This window comes from Paroedura picta, chromosome 5 (genome assembly GCF_049243985.1).
Source record: "Paroedura picta isolate Pp20150507F chromosome 5, Ppicta_v3.0, whole genome shotgun sequence".
Classification (NCBI taxonomy): domain Eukaryota; kingdom Metazoa; phylum Chordata; class Lepidosauria; order Squamata; family Gekkonidae; genus Paroedura; species Paroedura picta.
This window is the reverse complement of record NC_135373.1, coordinates 86,074,673-86,092,309: the sequence shown is the minus strand read 5'-3', so window position 1 is coordinate 86,092,309 and position 17,637 is coordinate 86,074,673. Positions and strand designations below refer to the sequence as shown.

Sequence of the window (17,637 nt, the reverse complement as noted above, 5' to 3'; positions counted from 1 at the left end):
CAGAAGAATAAGATAGTGAGAGGAGAGAGATATATTAGATTGGCTGTTCGGCTTACAAACATTTCAAGACAGGCAAATCCCAAAATGGCTGCAAAGGGCGGGGGAAGAGACCGGGTTCTACTGGGTGCTCCCTTATAAAGGTGAGCACCTAGCCACACCCCTGCCCACGTGTGAGAGCACGTACCTGCCTAATGCAGTTGGGAGGATGCAGGCACTAGGCAAGCAACTCCCCACAACGTGACCTTTGTCCACTGCAAATCCCCATGGCAGCAAAGGCTTTGGGAGGAAGGGGGAGGCCTCATGACTCTCCTTTTAAGAAATCATTGCTAAAAGGGCAGCAGACAGCAGCAACTAGGAATACTTGCTCAGTGTTGCCTTGTCCCCCACTGCAGCCTTCTCAACATTTGTAACTGTTGAGAACCCCCTGAAACATTCTTCAAGCTTCAAGAACCCCCAGAAGTGTTGAAATCACATAAAATCACATAAAATTTAGTTGGGAAACATAGCTGGGAAGTTGGAAAGCACACCCATCTGGGGCCCCTCCCCCTCCGACCCCCTCCACGCCTTTCATTGGCCCTTCTGGGATGGGGGTGGGTCAACATGACCGTATATGGTCATATCACCAGATAACTAGCAAATTTTAAAAGTATATTAAAAATTAATTGATTTGCAGGTGTGCAGTTGGGCTCAGGATGACGCTCATACCTGCTTCTTTTTTTAAGTTGGTGAACAGTTTTAACTTTTTAACAACAGAGTGTTGGCAGACAAGGAAATTCAGAGCCTAAATCCACTTCCTAGGGTCATCCAACCCTACTGTTACTCAAAGGGCACCCTGGGCCTCCCATCATAGACCCCTTGCCATTGAGCATCTAATTATGGTATCCTGGAATGCCTCAGGAGGTGAAATCCTTCCTCAGCCTACTCCAGTCTACCTGTTTTGAGTATTTGGACCTACCCGGCCATGTTGGCCTTACTCAAATTTTGTTGACTCGTCCTGAGGCCCCACCAATCAGGGGAGACCTAATCTTTACCTTTTTTCCCCTCTCCCTCATCCTGCTTAGACTCCTTTACCTTGTCCTCCACCAGCTGTGGCAATGTGACAAACCCCAAACTTACAACACTCATATAACAAATACTACCACCATAAACCAATGATATATAGGGTGGGATGGTGGGTAGCTGCTCCCTAGGCTGGCCAGAGGGAAAGAGGCCACCTGCCTGCATGTGGTGCTTTTTATAGCCACCACCACCACCACCACCCCTCTCATGCCCAGACCTGAGCCCTATCCCTTACTGCCCCACCTCACTGCTGCATCAGTGGTGGCCAATATAAGTCACAGCCACTATTTAACTCCCACCCATTTGGGAAACCCTTCCAGGGCAGTCAGGAACCTCAAGGGTTTCACAAACCCTGGTTGAGAGCCTCAGGGGAGGGCAGTGTATATATGTAATAAATAAATAAATAAAATAAAATAAGAAACCTGCCCTACTGGATGCAGTGCAGAACTTCACTAGAAGTAAAATAAAATGAAATACATTCACAAAATGAAGGGTGATTTTACCTTTACAGGGCTCAAGCTGACTTGATCCCAGGGAAATTTGTACCCCAAGTCCCTGCCTCTCAGTGGCTCTGAGCAAGTCCTGATAACTTTTGAATACAAAAAATATATCCCTTCTCAGTAAACCACCAGAAGAAAATACCTCCAGGCACTTAAGGAGAAGTCAGCCCATGAAACATCCCTATTTGAATTACAGATGTCTTTCATTGAATTCAAAGTAGTACATCAATTTGAAGTGTTCCTGAAAGCTTTGAGAAGTATGTTATGGCAAGGAACTCTTTAAAGTATCTGCCTGAATTATGACTCTACAAATGTGCTTAATTATTACTGCATCCATTTTCTTGTTATTGAATGATTTGAAAGAAATATATCCTACTTTTCAGTATAACAAATGCTCATAGCAGTATAAATAAATTTAAAACTAAAACAATAGTCTACAACGTTAAACATTAAAAATTCAAGAACATTATCAGAAAATAATATTTATATAGCCCTATTCACCAAAAGCAGACAAATAAAGGTAAGTTTGGAGTTGCCTTCAAAAAAGTTAACGAAAAGGGAAACTAAAGTGTTTCAGAAGTCTTGAGAGCCAGTTTGGTGTAGTGGTTAGGAGTGTGGACTTCTAATCTGGCATGCCAGGTTTGATTGTGCACTCCCCCACATGCAGCCAACTGGGTGAACTTAAGTTTGGTGTAGTGGTTAGGAGCACATGACTTCTAATCTGGCAAGCCATGTTTGATGCCCTACTCCTGCACATGCAGCCAGGTGACCTTAGGCTCACCACGGCACTGATAAAGCTGTTCTAACCAAGCAGTAATATCAGGCTGTCTCAGCCTCACCTACCTCACAGGGTGTCTGTTGTGGGGAGAGGAAAAGGAAGGCGAATGTAAGCCACTTAGAGCCTCCTTCAGGTATAGAAAAGCGTCATATAAGAACCAACTCTTCTTCTTCTCCTTCTTCTACTTTGTGGGGGGTTAGGTGGTAGAAGCTGGGCCAGGGTGGCGTGATTTCCCCCCTCCCAGATAGACCAGCTTGACATATTCCCCAATGAAGCCCATGGCAAAAAAAGAAATGCAAATGTATCCACATTCCCTTGCCATGGGCCAACTGAGGGACTGAGTCATGCCAGGCCCGGACCAACTCAAACCAGTGCTGACATAATCCAGAAGCAGGAATTAGCCTAATAACAGGATAAGCGCTGGGCCGGGCTGAATTCCAGATGTGGCAACGATCTAGAAGAGTGTTCCTTTTTGTAGCAATGAATCCATGATCTTCCAGACTCAATTGTCTGCTCTCTTGCAGCTGGGTGTTATTATCTCTTATGAGGAATGATGGTTGAGTAGAGTTCGATAGGTCACTCTACTCCAACCCCTTTTTCCTCACTCTAAAGCTACAAGAGTTGAAAAAGAAAAAATGACAAGAAGGTTCAAACAAAACATTCTTCTGTTCTGCTATCTAACTTGGAAGCTAACTCATCATGGGTGAGCATTAACTTATCTACAAAGTGCTTCATAAACATGTCACAGCAGACAACAAAAAAGTTCTCCTGAGGCTCAGTATTCATTCTCCCAGCTGTTATATTGCGTTCATTTCTGCAGCTGTTAAATTTTTAGTTTCTCACCATTTTACTTCCTTCAATTTTTGTTGCCTTTTTTTTGCTTGAGCAGTTCCATGATCTACAGTAGGCATAATATGCCTACACTTTTTGTACTTTTCAAAAATTTGTAATCAAAGTTCTATTGCATTGCTTACTTCCTACTGACTACGTTGACTTACACTGTGTAATTTGCCCTGAGTTTCAGTTAGAAAGATGGTATTTTTAATAAGATCAAGGAACACAAGCCAACTATTACATGGCCATATTGAAGACTTAAGACTAACAGTACAATTCTAAGCAGGTCTACTCCTATTCCTACTTCTGTATGACATTTTGTTCCTACTCAGGTCTATTTAGTGGGCATGCTTTCAGGAAAGTGTTTTTAGGATTTCATTTTAAATGGGTCCTAGAAAATTTCTTCTATCACTTCCCTGGGCCCAGAATTCAGCCCATGATACAACCCTTTCCAGTTCATACCCCTCTGTCAGTTCTTGCTGTTGCTGAATGGGATTGCAGAACAGGGTAATTGTGTAGATCTCTTGCCACAGTAGAAGTGCTTCTCCAGGTAACTGCCTAGTGCTCATAATCGTCATTGTTAATTTTCCCCCCAATGTGTGGCATACACTCCTAAAAGAGAACTCATCCTTGTATATCACAGTATTTATAGTGTTTTTAAATATACACAATTGCATGTGCCCCCAATATTAGTTATTTCATATTGAAGAGAATGGTCCTGTAAAAACACACATTGTATATTATAGCTAGTGAAATATGTTTACATTAAACATATGTTTACATTAAACATAATATGGGGTGGAAAAGCTTTCATAATATTAATCTGTTACTCTGGGGATTCCAGATTTTGCCAGCATGGAGTATGTTGAATCATCTTACCTCTCAGACATTGTTATTCAAATTACTATTATATTTTACATGCATAAATAATACCAAGTTAAAATTACCATTCTGATAGGTGTGTCTTTTTCTATTACATATTCATATTTTAATACATTTTGAAGGATATAGTTAGGCAAAAATACCTCAGTGCACTTGCATAAAATTTTCAGGTTAATTGGGAAAACGGTACAATACAATTGCTAACAATTCCACTGTGGATTGAATTTCAATATCTAACCCTCAACACAAAAAGAACCACTGAGAAAACATATTTATTTAACTCCCTGCTCTTCAAAAGTGCTAAAATAAAGCTAAGGGTATAATTTACACACATATATACCCACCCACACATGCAATTAAAATATATGGCAACAGCGTATTGCTTTGTTATCAACATGAATTAAGTTCAAATAATACATTTATATGATGTATTCTTTGTATATGATTATAGAAGTCTGATGCTCTGAGAATTGTGTTACTTCTTGGCTTATTCAGGTAAATGGAATTGTGACTGATTGATTTAGAGAAATAATGTTTGGTTTGCATTAGCCCTTCATTATAGATAGTTTGAGCAGTGCTAAGTGGCTTTTTGCTTTTGAATGTGAAGTTCCTTTCACTCATACTTAATTCTTTTCATATTTATGAAACAATCTGAAAAGCATTCCCCCCCCCCTGTATAGTTTCCCAATAAACTCTTACACTACAAGTGTTAAGCATTGCCAGGAAAGTACCAATTTGCACTCAGGTGCTTTGAGTAGAACCTTTTATGGCCAGTCACTCTTGGATGAAGAACAGGGTGAAATATTTAAAGATAGCTACATTTATCTTCCCTAATCTGACCTTGTAATGCTTCAGACTTGTGCTTCACTCTGGACTATAATCAGTAAAATGTCACGTTTTAGTGGGAGGAGGTCTTCCCTCCCACGCAGGAAAGTAAGTCTTCATCATAGGAGGAGGAGGATAATCTGGCCCTAAGCCCTGCCTCAGCAAACCCTGTTGTCTCAGGGCCTCCTCAAAGGGACGTTGAGTTAGTGCCAGTGCCACCCTCTGAGCAGGCAGAGTCCTCAAGCCATCATAGACCTGCCTACTACCAGACCCCAGGAGCGGAGAAGGGGAAAAGGCTTGGACAAGGCACAGGAGTCTCCACTTGGCAGCCTGAGACCTCCTTTCAGCTGAGGGAATGTCAGGATAAACCAATAAGTATTTGCAGGATATGGCCCTTGCTACTCCTCATGAGTAAAGAAGCTGATTCAGCTTGAGGAGAAGAAAAAAACTCACAGCGAAATGCCCTAAAGAAGGTCACAGTTTAGCTAGAGCAAGGATGGAAGTAACGTGATTGCCCTACCAGTTGTTTGACCTGCTTGAGAGAGATTTGTGGGCCCTTGTTACCTGGACCATATAGAATAGCAAAACCAGTGAAATAATTCAGCACGAGAAAATAATTTGGGGGGAGGGAAACAGGAGCCCTTTCTCCTCCTACATCAATATTTGGAACCTAAATTGGCAAATTTATTTGTTAAAAAAATTTCCTGCAGCGACATTCTATAAGAACCCAAATTTCTAGTTTGGTGTCAATACAATCTCTGTTGCCATCTACTATGTCTTCTAGCAACCATTGTCAGTACAGAAAAAAATATGAGGTTTCAGTAAGGCTGCATTAACAAAAACAGAAGCAAGCAAGCATTCTGGTAGGGACTACGGGGTTCAGCCATTTCTTAAGAACATAATTAATACTGTATGGCTCTCATAGAGAATCACAGTCAATGTAGTCATGCAGCAATATACCAGGAGTCTGGTATATCACCATACCTTTTTGATACAGGATGGACAAAGAACAAGCCCTGTTCGTGTATGCAACAAAGAACACCAGCTTTCAGAGTAAAATTTTTCATCCTCCCAGTAACCATGAGAGACAGAGTGATTAAGAATGATCAGCTCAAGGCTCCTGAGGGAGCTTCATGATTCAAAACTGAATTTTAGACTACATTGCCCATGAGGTATTAACCTTGAGTCCAGTGGTACTTTAAAAACTAGCACAATTTATGCCAACATAAGCTTTTGTGAGTCAGAGCATACTTTGTCACACTCAAGTATGGCCCCTTGGCCATAATATTTAGAACCCCCACTGAAATGAATCCTGGTCATTAAGTAGCAATTTGCATGCCTTCTCTCCATTGACATTTATGGCTGCTTACATGGCCCAGTGTAAAGAGTGAAAGGCACCCAAAATCTATGCTAACCTGTCTGCACGAAAGTAGCCTCAAGATTCACTCCTATGCATGGCTATGTAGGAACTCAGTTGGGCTTCCTTCCAAGTAAATGTGCCTGGGATTGGGCAGTGTTTGTTTTTGTTACTGCTCTTTGGAAAGATTTGGTAAATCTGTATTGCAAAATGAAATCACGTCCCCCAAGGAAATAGTCTGACCTACCTGGACTGCATATCTTGCTGGGTTTTGGGCTGGCCAATATCAGCGGGAGGGGGAGAATGAGAGACGTGCTGCTGTAGCTCAACCAAAGACTGGTAGTACTGCTGCTGTTGGTGCTGCTGCTGCTTATACCGTGACAAACTGAAAAAGAGCCCTAAAATGGCTTTCAAATTTCCATTCCTTATCTCTGCAAACAAAAGGTTGAAATATCAAAATTAGTCTTTTGACTATTTTTCTTCATATTAATTTTTTCCCCACATGAAACTTTTAAAGGATATAATTCTAGGCCCAGTTCTTTTCACCACTGGAAACTGCTCATTTAGCAATAACTGAAGGAAATCAGAATTTCTTTCATACAACAATTAGCCAGAACATAAGTGGTGGCTTGTAATCCAGAGAACTGGGTTTGATTCCCTACTCCTCCAGCTGGGTGACTTTGGGCCACTCACAGTTTTCTCAGAACTCTCTCAGCCTCACAAAGATTTCTCTGGGTATTAAAAGGCAGAGTACAGAAAAACAGCACTTCCTTGTCTTCTTTATTGTCTTTTTAATGTATGTGGGTTTTAATCTGTAACTTTTAATGTTTTGTTTTTGTTTTGTTTTTCATTTTATAAACCACCTCAGGCAGATTCCTGGAAGGGTTACATTTTTTTTCTAAATGAATACATTTTCTTTCTTTTGACGCCCTAACTAGATAGGTTTGATACACTGAGAATATATTGAATGGTTAGCCTGGCAGTTTTCGTTGGTAAATAGTAGTTGTAGAGGTGCAATTTAGATAATGGATGCAGTACAGGGAGTTTGCAACACTGAAGGTAATATAAAGTAAATTATTTTCCCTTCCAGCAGGGAAAATAACAACTTTAGGAAGGAGGCCAGGTTTGGGTTAGAAAAGCGATCATTGGAAATCCTTCTTATTTCAAGTCAGAATTAGGACTTCCTATGGTGGCTCTTTAAATAAAAATTCTAGGGAGATACTTTCACAGATCTCTGACTGTCTCACCTAATTTGAGCTTAACTGAATTCTTAACCAGATTTTCCAGTGAGGCTGGGAAGGAGAAACATCCCCTTCAAGAAGCAAACTATGACAACAGGAAGGGACTATTCTGGGTGTCTTGGGGTGGAGGGAGGGCCTTGTGGTCCTTGCAACACATCTCCTGAAGAAAAGTCACAACTTTCCATTTTAATAAATAAGTGTAGTACATCAGATCATGAGAATTTTTGTCCTAGGTTTACAGATATAATGTAACAGTGAACAATATGGATAATCAAGGCACACTGATTTAAGAATGGGCTGTCTGAAAGCAAACTACAAGTTTCCAGATAATTTTTTAAAGAAAATAAATAGAAAATAAATATCAAAGAAAAAACAGTGAAGAACAAAGAATAACAGTGAATGACATAGATAATCAGAGCACATTGATTTAAGAATGGGCTGTTTGAAAGCAGACTACAGATAATTTTTAAAAGAAAAAAATAAATATCAAAGAATAAACAGTAAAAACAGCAGCTAAAGTACAAGAGCATCTATGTATGCCTTCTAAATACAGCTCTGTTTTTTTTTAAGTATTGGGACATTTTAAAGCTTTTTAAAGAACAGTGAAGATATGGCATTTCTTTTCTAAACCTATACTTAACATTTAAAAAACAAGATAGCCTGGTGTAACTGCATGGTACAAAGTTATTTGTTTATTTTTAATTGAAACCAGGCATCCTGCAATCTCTGAAAAGAACATGGTCACTGGGTGAATTTATCTTGTTCAGCTACCACAATAACATGGAAGACGAATTCCTGATTGAATCACTTTGACAGCTACAGTTGAAGTGCCTGTCAAATAACTGTACACCTGCATAGTATGTTTATTCTACAAAGTAATGTCATCCCAGCTTCTGTTGTTGAATTGTGGTTGACAACTTCTGAACTGCCTGTTGCAGTTAACTCATGCCTGGTGCAAGGACTTGCACATTTATACACAGCTTTATTTTTTAAAGCACATTGTTTATGGTCCTTAAGATTACAAACATCTGAAACATATCCTTTTTTTTAAATTTAGCAGGAAAAAACATCCAACGCAATACAGAAGTCTATCATAAAACCTAAAATAAATACTATTTTAGATGTTTTGGAGCAAGTGAGCAAAAGGGATTTTACTCAGCTTCAAGCACCACTGTGGGTAAGTTGAATATGCCCCTGCTTATGTGATATATTGGGTAGCCAGCTCCAGGTTGAGAAATACATGGAGATTTGGGGGTTGGAGCCTGAGGAGTGGAGGGTTTGTGGAGGGGAAGGACACTAGTGGTGTATAATGCCACAGAGTCTGCTTTTCAAAGCAGCCATTTTCTTCAGATGAATTGATCTGTGTCACCTGAAGTTCAGCTGTAATCCCAGATCTCCAGCTACCACCTGAAGTTTGGCAACCCTAGTTGTGTAACTACTTGTAAAAAACTACTATTTGATTTCTCTTAACTCCTTCCTGGCTGATAAACGGATCACTGGAGCAATTGTTCATTTTGGGAAAGGCTAGGTACAACCCAGTCTTTAGATGTATTGGTAGGAATCCTGATAGAGTCTGTGTTTAATTTATTTTTGAATGTAGATGGGAAACATGTTGAGATTAAAATAAAATATTCTTATGAAGACAGAAATGCTTTTAAGATAACTGTTTATCATAAAAGTAAGAATTTAAAAATAAAACTTCTGTGACAAAAATATATATATATATATCACCCCCCCCCCCAAGAAAAACCCCAGTAGAAATGGGTATATGATACATTATCATGTGTGGTTTTGGAACTTCTGTCTTTCAAAAATAAAAAAATAAAGTGGATAAAATCCCAAAGCATTATGTCATTGGAAGGAAGATTATGTTCACTGCACTGTTTTTAAAGTGGTTTTAGATTTAGTTAGTGTCATTAATTTCTTCAGTAACCCCAGTAGATTGGCTCACCTTCTAAGAACATTTATTATTGCTCTACTCTTTCAGGATACACTGAGTGATTTATCAAGTGAGAGCAGCAGTGATGAATGCCCTGTACAAAATTCCTAAATTCATAACTACAGTCAGCCGTTAACATAGCTAAATAGGAAACAGCATGATAACTCCAAAAGCATTGCTAGTGTGCTTCAGAAATCCTGCAGAATTCTGACTTCGAATTCTTTCCTCAAATATGAAATATTCATGTTGTTTTAATATCCGTTTTATTTTCAGATGCAGTTATAATACGCAGACATTAAAGGGTCAAAGTATAGAAAATTCCTTTTTTATCTCTAAATGACTATATTATTATTATTTTAATAATGTTTATGAACAGGATCATGTTTGCACTGCACATCTGCAATGGAGGCAGGCAGGGGAAATAAATTCAGTTGTTAACTTAGGTCTTAAAAAAACCAGTGTGCACCATTTCTAAACATTCGCATCCCATATCATTAGCAGCCTAAGCCATAGTAATTATACGGGTTCTGGTCACTAGATTAGAACACGTGAAAAAAAGATGGGTTTTAATGGTGGAAATAAATGTAGAAGAGTTTTTCTTTTCCCCATTAGTCTAAAAAGTGTAAAATCCCTTTCAGGATCATCAATTAAATCTATTTTGACTGAGCTACATGGGAAGCAGCTATTATACTAACAAATAGGCTCCACTGAAGTTAACAGAATCTGACTGTGTCTTTTTCTGTATGTTTTAGAAAACATCTTTCAGGCATTTGAACTTCTGAACTGTGTAACTCAAGAAACCTATTACTTGAAATTGTTCAATATTTGCAAGTTTGTAACTGAACAGAAATGCCAGTTATTTGTGACAGCTACATCTAGCATTTCCTTTCCAAAGAAGCTGTCATTCCCCACTCAGCATTACACTAGCTGTCTCTATCCAGAAATGATTTCTGACTGAAAAAGATGCTAAGTACAGTTGCTATCAAGGTTCAAAACCCCAGGATTATCAACTCTCATCAAAGTCAAATATACTGCACTCACCACATCACAGCACTCTTTGGAGCTGTGATTATTATGTAGACATAGTATATGTATCACTATCTCATTTGAAAAATAATTTCAGGTCTAAATACATATCATTTGCACTAACTACACCAAATAATGGATGACCAACTTCCCAAACTGACCAAGAGTGTGAAGAATAAGCTTGCAAGCCCTCATATGACTTAACACATACTCTTTTTAAATTAAGGTTTGCTGTTAACTTCACTGAAACATACGTTGTATCTTATTTTCAATATAATCACAGTGTAGGTTATATTAATTTTTCATTCTACATATGTGGAATGCATACACTATTTGTTCACTGTACCTATCTATTGTTATAAAAGAAGAAATTAAATGGTGTATATAAATGCAAAATATTTATTTCCTATGTTTCTCATAGGAAACATTAATTTCCCATATTTCCCATAGGAAACATTAAATTTATTTTATACTAAGAAACTCAGGCTAATTTTTAAAAAACAAACTCATGACTCACAGCTGTATTTTTTTTCCAAAATGGTTTATTTCCCCTCTGTAAATAAATATTTAAGTAGTTAATTTTTCAAGAAGGTATTTCATTATCTGTGCTGACAATGTGTTTCTCTTACCTTCAGCTGAAAGACCTTGGACATTTACTCCTCTGGCTGCCAGAAAGCTAAGACAGACATCAACATTCTCAATCTGCAAAACGAAGAAATAGCAAAGCTGTTAAAGGCTATTTTGCAAAATGAAGTGAGAAGGCAGCAAATGGGCAGAGGGGGGGAAAGAGAAATGAATACTTTACATTCATCACATACTCCAGCTCTTTACTAAAGTTGAACAAGAATGATTATGGCTAATTGGGCTACTGCTATAAAAGCTTTCATTGTCAACTTTGGCGCTTAAAAACAATTCATAAAGGGTTGATCCAGAATGGCATGCTGGCAAATCAGCAACCCACCTACTTAACATAAAACGGGATTCTGTATACTCAAATAAGCAACAATGAAAGCTCCCATACAGAAATGAACACTGTGTTGTGTGTCCAAACATGGGTGATGGCTTCAGTGAAAGCATATCAACACAAACACTTGACAGACATGCCAAACAGATTGGCCTCAAACAAGGTGTGATGTCATAAATACAGCTATCTTAAAATTGAAGTTTAATCTCCTCCTGTGATTCTCTAAAGTTTAGGGGAAAGACTAGCAACTAAAAGGCTAATGAGGATGTACATTCCAGTCTGTGTGTGTAAAAAATGCCATCAAGTTGCAGCTGACTTATGGAGACCCAGCAAGGAGCTTTCATGGCCAATGAGAAGCAGAGGCAGTTGGTTGTCTATCCTTGGTGGTCTCTCATCCAAGTACCAACCATGCTTCTGAGTTCTGACAAGCAGGCTGTTCTATGCCAACTTCCCCCACCCACTCACCCATACATTCCAGTATTAACTATGTCTTTTAAAAATGAACCCAAATCCAGATTTGTTAGCATACTAAAGTGTAGTAAACATGAATTAAGAAAATATAAGACAATATAGTCCACATATAGATCTCTTCCTTATTCTGATGCCTAGCTGCAGAGGCAGAGCAGCCATTAAATCCACTAAAAAAAAATCCCATGAGCCAATGGACTGGGTAGCCATCCCCCGCCCCCACCGAGGTGCACCCTAGCTACAAGCAAGCGACAGCCTTCATCTTGTTCTGGGTGGCACTGAGAATGAGCTGGCTATCCCAGCCTGTGCAAGGTGGGCAAACTGGCCATCCAGACCCCATATAAGACTGGCCAGTTGCTGCCATGTGGAGCAGGCAAGTAGTCACTAACTCCACTGGGAAGGACCCAAATGCCCAGATCCTGTGTGAAACAAGGAACAAAGTAGCTGCCACAACTGCAAGGGAGCTACCTTTTGTGTCCCCCCCCCCCATTCGTGGTGGTGCTATGTGTGAGCAAAGCTGCCAGCTTTGGGTTGGGAAATTCCTGGAGATAAGCTATAAATCTAGGGAGATCCCTACATCCCACCTGGGGCTGGCATCCCTAAAGTGATGGACCTTTCCAGGTCTATTTTCACTTCTCAGTCTACCCCTGCCTGGCTTTCTGTTTTCAGTTCACAGAGGCAGACAGAGAGGGAAGGGACACGATATAAAGTAACTAACCCTTGACTGGGTTAGCTAGAGCATGGATTGATCTCTTCTGTTCAAATAAGTATATGAACATTCTTACTGAATATAGTTGCACTTGTCCTCAATTTTCTACCCCCACCCCGAAGCCCCACCCATGGCTTCAGAATTTCTGAATTTTTAAAATCTCTGCATAGGGATGGTTTCTTTGGCAGCAATCCAACCACCATATTCTTCAAGTCCTTTCCCTGTGCCATGTAACCTGCCATGTAACCTGTCTCTTCTGACTGTATTCAAGTCAGCTTGCTGCATCCATATTTATATTGGAGTCCCTCAAGCACTGTGATCATTTAATCAAACCTTGAAACTGGACCTGGTAATTGAGGGAGCTTTGTATTAATTCACTTTTTAAATACTAAAGTGTCAAGTATAAAAGTCAATGGTACACGCAAATGTCGTCAACAGCAAATGGGGCCAGCAGCTGTTCCTATGAAACAAACCGAGAGCACTTTTATAGTAGAAGAGCTGGGTAATAGTGAATAAAAATATCCCATCTGACAGTATGCTATATACAGGAGAATGCTTGTCATTCCAAAGCATACATCACTTGAAAATACTTGGGAAGTGATGCCTTTTACATGAATGGGACATGAAACTGTAAAAGGAGTCACACAAAACCTTCCCCCGCCCCCCGCCCCCACACACAGACAAATACAAACAAGGGAAGATCAACCTCACAGTAATAAGAAATATTAACAAAAATAAGGAATCCACAGAAGCAAAATCAATGCAAATTTGTTGGGGGTGGTTGAATATAGTAATATTAAAACCATTGTAAAGATATTTGTGTTTTAACAGTGATTGTCAATGTATAAAAATCATTGGGGGAATTTTTACTCCCTTACAGAGAGTTAACTATTGTGCTGGCCACTGTGTGCAGGAATTCATCATATTTCATTCAGTGTTTTTGTAATTTAAGTGATCCTAACATGATCCCTGAACTCTGCATCAATAGTTTCTTGAAACGTGATTAATAACTTAGGTTGGTAGCCTGCCATATTTCTAAAGACTTGATGACCTAGCAGCATTTATTCACAAACCTAACAGACCAATGAGTTAGGTTATGATTATTTACTCGAACTAAGCAAGGGAATGATCTTCCTGTCTGTGGAATAGGCCAAATCACTTGGGGGCTTCCCTGCTGAGGGGGACAAAGCCTAAGAAGCACAAGATACAGGCATAATACAGAGAAAGTGGAGAGATTATTTCTCCTCTCATCATAATTGGTTTTGAGGTCACTGTCTGAAGTGGAGAGGGTAGCAGATTTAAGAAAGAACATGCAACATACATTTAAATGGCATTGGAGAATGGCAGGTGAGAGCAGAATTCCCCTCATCCCACCTGGGGGATGACAGCTCTACAACTGTCACAGAAAATACCAAACACTACATAGGTTAGGCAGCTTGGGCAAATTTCTGAGAAAATGGCTAAAGTGGAAAGAGCTAGTATACCCTTTTTGCATGCCAGTGATTTAAGAGCAACAGAAGAAGGCCTTGGCTTCCATACCCTTGGCTCTCTGCTTTCAGAGACATATTTCTAGTCTGATCAATTTGTGACCTTCCCATCTAGAATCATAGAATAATATACTTGGAACGGATCTCCTGGGTCATTTAGTCCAACCCCCTGCACTATGCTCATCCATTGTAACTTATCGCTCATCCATTGTAACTTGCCACCCAATTGAGCCTTCACAGAATCATCCTCTCCATCAGATGGCTATCCAGCCTCTGTTTAAAAATTTCCAAAGATGGAGAACCCACCACCTCCCGAGGAAGCCTGTTCTACTGAGAAACTACTCTAACTGTCAGGAACTACTTCCAGATGTTTAGACGGAATTTCTTTTGAATTAATTTTATCCCATTGGATCTGGTCCGTCCCTCTGTGGCAAGAGAGAACAACTCTGCTCCATCCTCTATATGGCACCCTTTTAAATACCTGAAGATGGTTATCAGATCCCCTTTCAGTCATCTCCTCTCCAGGCTAAACAGACCAAGCTCCCCCAACCTTTCCTCATATGTCTTGATCTCCAAACCCCTCACCATCTTTGTTGCCCTCCTCTGGACACGCTCCAGTTTGTCTACACCCCACTTGAACTGTGGTGCCCAAAACTGAACACGGTACTCCAAATGAGGCCAAACCAGAGCAGAGTAAAGAGCAGATTACAGTTGCTGGTGTATTCACCTTAGTTCTAGTTCTGGTCTGTGACAGATTAAAAAATATAACAGCTAGGATTGATGTTTATAATATGTGCACATACGGAGGAATGATATTATTTTGACTTTGGAGACAGCTGAAAGAACATCATTCATAGAAATGTATAAATATCTTAATGCGTCTTATAGTTATTGAAGGACCAAGAAGGACACATCTTGTAGAAGGTGGAGAAATATCAAGAACCATCCTTGAAAAGAGTAATTTCTGCACACCCCGCTGGCAATAATCTATAAAACAGCCCATGCCTCCACCATTGACTTGTTAAAACAGCAGCCATGTGAAATTCATACAACTAGGTAAAACAAAAAAGAGTCTGGCAGTACCTTAAAGACTAATAGATTTACTGTCTTTGCTTCAACCATCCGATGAAGTGGGCTCTGGGTCACAAAGCATAATCTTCCATGGCCTACAGCCCAATTCATCAGAAAGATGAAGTGAAGCTTGAATTAGTGGAATACACACAGCACATAAGGGAAGAAAAAAACGTTAAAAGGCCATATAATGTAGAAGATAACTGACTGTGATATTTCTTTGCACAAGAATATGATAACCACAATGAATGGTGGAAATTGTTGAGCAATTTATGAACTATAGAATCTAAGAAAGATGCCATCGCTGTTTAACTCATGGCAGATGCAAGCTAGCATCTAACTTTAATTCAGCAATGTCTCTTTGGAATCTCCCTTTAACACTCCTTTGTTAGAAAAGTGTGACTTTCAGATCAGCAAAAGACTGAAATGTTGTGCCACATGTTCTGAATCATTGCAGTTTTGATGCCACACTCAGGGGCTTTTTGCACGGCTTCAAAATAGCACAATGGTTGCTAATTGAAAACGCTACTAATTTGCCTTAACGCACGATGTCGTAGACAATCTGCAACACTCCTGAAACCAATCAGCAAAAAGCGCTTCGTTGTAGCGCTTTTAGGGGAATCCCAAAAAGTGGATTCACCCTCCGGAAAGCGATACACTCCTGCAACCAATCTGCAACAGTAGCGAAAAAGACCTGTGCGTTCCCATTGTTGCGGTTTCTTCAAAGTCCCTCCTCCTGAGCCTGTCCTCCAAACTTCCGGTGAAGCAATCGCCATTTTTTTTCCCCGAGCGAGTGGAGATCAACGCACCGGCGAGCCTCCGTTTAGCCAGTGAGGCTTCCCAGGCTGCAGTCCCTCCTCAGAGCTGTTTACAGTCACAAGAACCCCGCAGAAGCCCGTTTGCTGATGTATTTTCCCTTTATTTTTCACACTGTTTCAGCTGAAAATCGCGCCCGTGAGGGGGGGGGGATTTTTTTTTCCACTCCGAGGCAGCGTGGCCACGATCAAATGACAGCTCAAACAGAGGCTTCCCGGCTTCAGTCCCTCCCCTTCAGTCACTAAGCACCCACATTTCACACACACATTTCACACACACATTTCACACATTCCATTCAGCCGAAAATCGGGCCCGTGAGAGGGGGGGGGATTTTTTTTTTCACTCTGAGGCAGCGTGTTAACGATCAACCGATCAAACGACAGCTCAAACACCCCAGGCAGCTGGATGGGTCTCTCCATTGCAACGAATCTACCCAGATTCGTTACAATGGGTCTGTTTTTTTTTTTTTAAACCTTCCTTAAAGGGAAAGGGGCTGTTTGGGAGCATGCTAACGGCTGCCCATTGGCTGCTTGACGGCCAGGGGCGGGACGAGCTTGGCAATAGCGCTTCCTTTCTAGCGATTTCTGCCGAGACCGGAAGCCTGTGGGAAACGCTAAAAAACGCAACTGATTCCACTACAAAGGCAGGTATGCATAACGACGAATTCCACTATTTCAAATGGTGATTTTTCATTCCGCAAACAATTTGCAACAAAGATCCCCGTGCAAAAAGGCCCTCATATACTTCCATTTCCTTAACTAGTTTGTCCTGTGTAGAAAGCAGAAGTATACTGCTGACAAACATGAACATTATGATTAGGATGGAAATAACTTACTAGTGGGGTGGAGGTCTGGTAGCATAACCATGACAGCTATAATATCTGCTTGAGTCCTATAAATATAATTCACTAACATTGGGCCAGTGTTAATTACCTGAATATCGACCACAAGGATTTAGTTACTTTAGATTAACGTAAAATGAAGCAATGAGTTGTTTTTGCTACTTTAATCTTATTTGGCAAGCAAAAATAGTAATATAGTTCATGCAGCAGCAGTGTGACCTGGGGTTAGTCACAGTCCTGTTAGTGCTGTTCTCAAAGAGCACAGCACTACCCTAATGTATAGGGTATGTGGGCAGAGAAAAGGAAGCCACTTAGAGACCTCTTTTGGTAGTGAAAAACGAGGTATAAAACCTAACTCTTCTTCATCATCATGATGGAAATTCACAATTCAATCTATTTTTCTCTGTAGTACGAGCCAGTAGTTATGGCCAGAAAGGAATCCATACAAATTGAACCATTTTCTGGCTAGAAACTCTTTTTTATCTTTCACTTCACTTCTGCTTATGGTTACAAGAGACCTATATTGGCGGCACAGTGTTCACATAGCCACAGACAAGGTTGGACAAAGCAAGTTAATTCTTTTTTTCTGAATATCCATTTAATAATATGCAATAGAGAATAATTTGTTTTTGGAATGATTTAACATCTCTTTCAAGTGTTCTTTGCAGCCAAGACATACCTGCATTTCAGAGCACTGTCTCAGGAGAAGCAAAGAATGTGGCGGAAAATCAGAAAAGAAAGGCATGGCAAGGACTAAAATCTGTACTTTTTGTGATGAAATCTGCATGCAGGTCAGTGTTTACTTTCTAAAAAGAGAGGTTTGGGGATTTAACCTGTCTG

The 17,637-nt window shown here is 40.1% G+C and overlaps 1 protein-coding gene across 14 annotated transcripts in view; it reads right to left on the bottom strand.

Moving 5' to 3' along the window:
* The window catches only part of NAV3 (neuron navigator 3), a 548,360-nt gene that overhangs the window by 165,951 nt on the left and 364,772 nt on the right, over window positions 1-17,637 (bottom strand). For all 14 annotated transcript variants that reach the window (XM_077338887.1, XM_077338888.1, XM_077338889.1 and 11 more), the window contains 2 exons: window positions 11,071-11,143; window positions 6,483-6,666 (listed from right to left, as the gene is read on the bottom strand). In XM_077338887.1, the coding sequence (XP_077195002.1) occupies window positions 6,483-6,666; window positions 11,071-11,143 (257 nt within the window). The remainder of the gene's footprint in view (window positions 1-6,482; window positions 6,667-11,070; window positions 11,144-17,637) is intronic.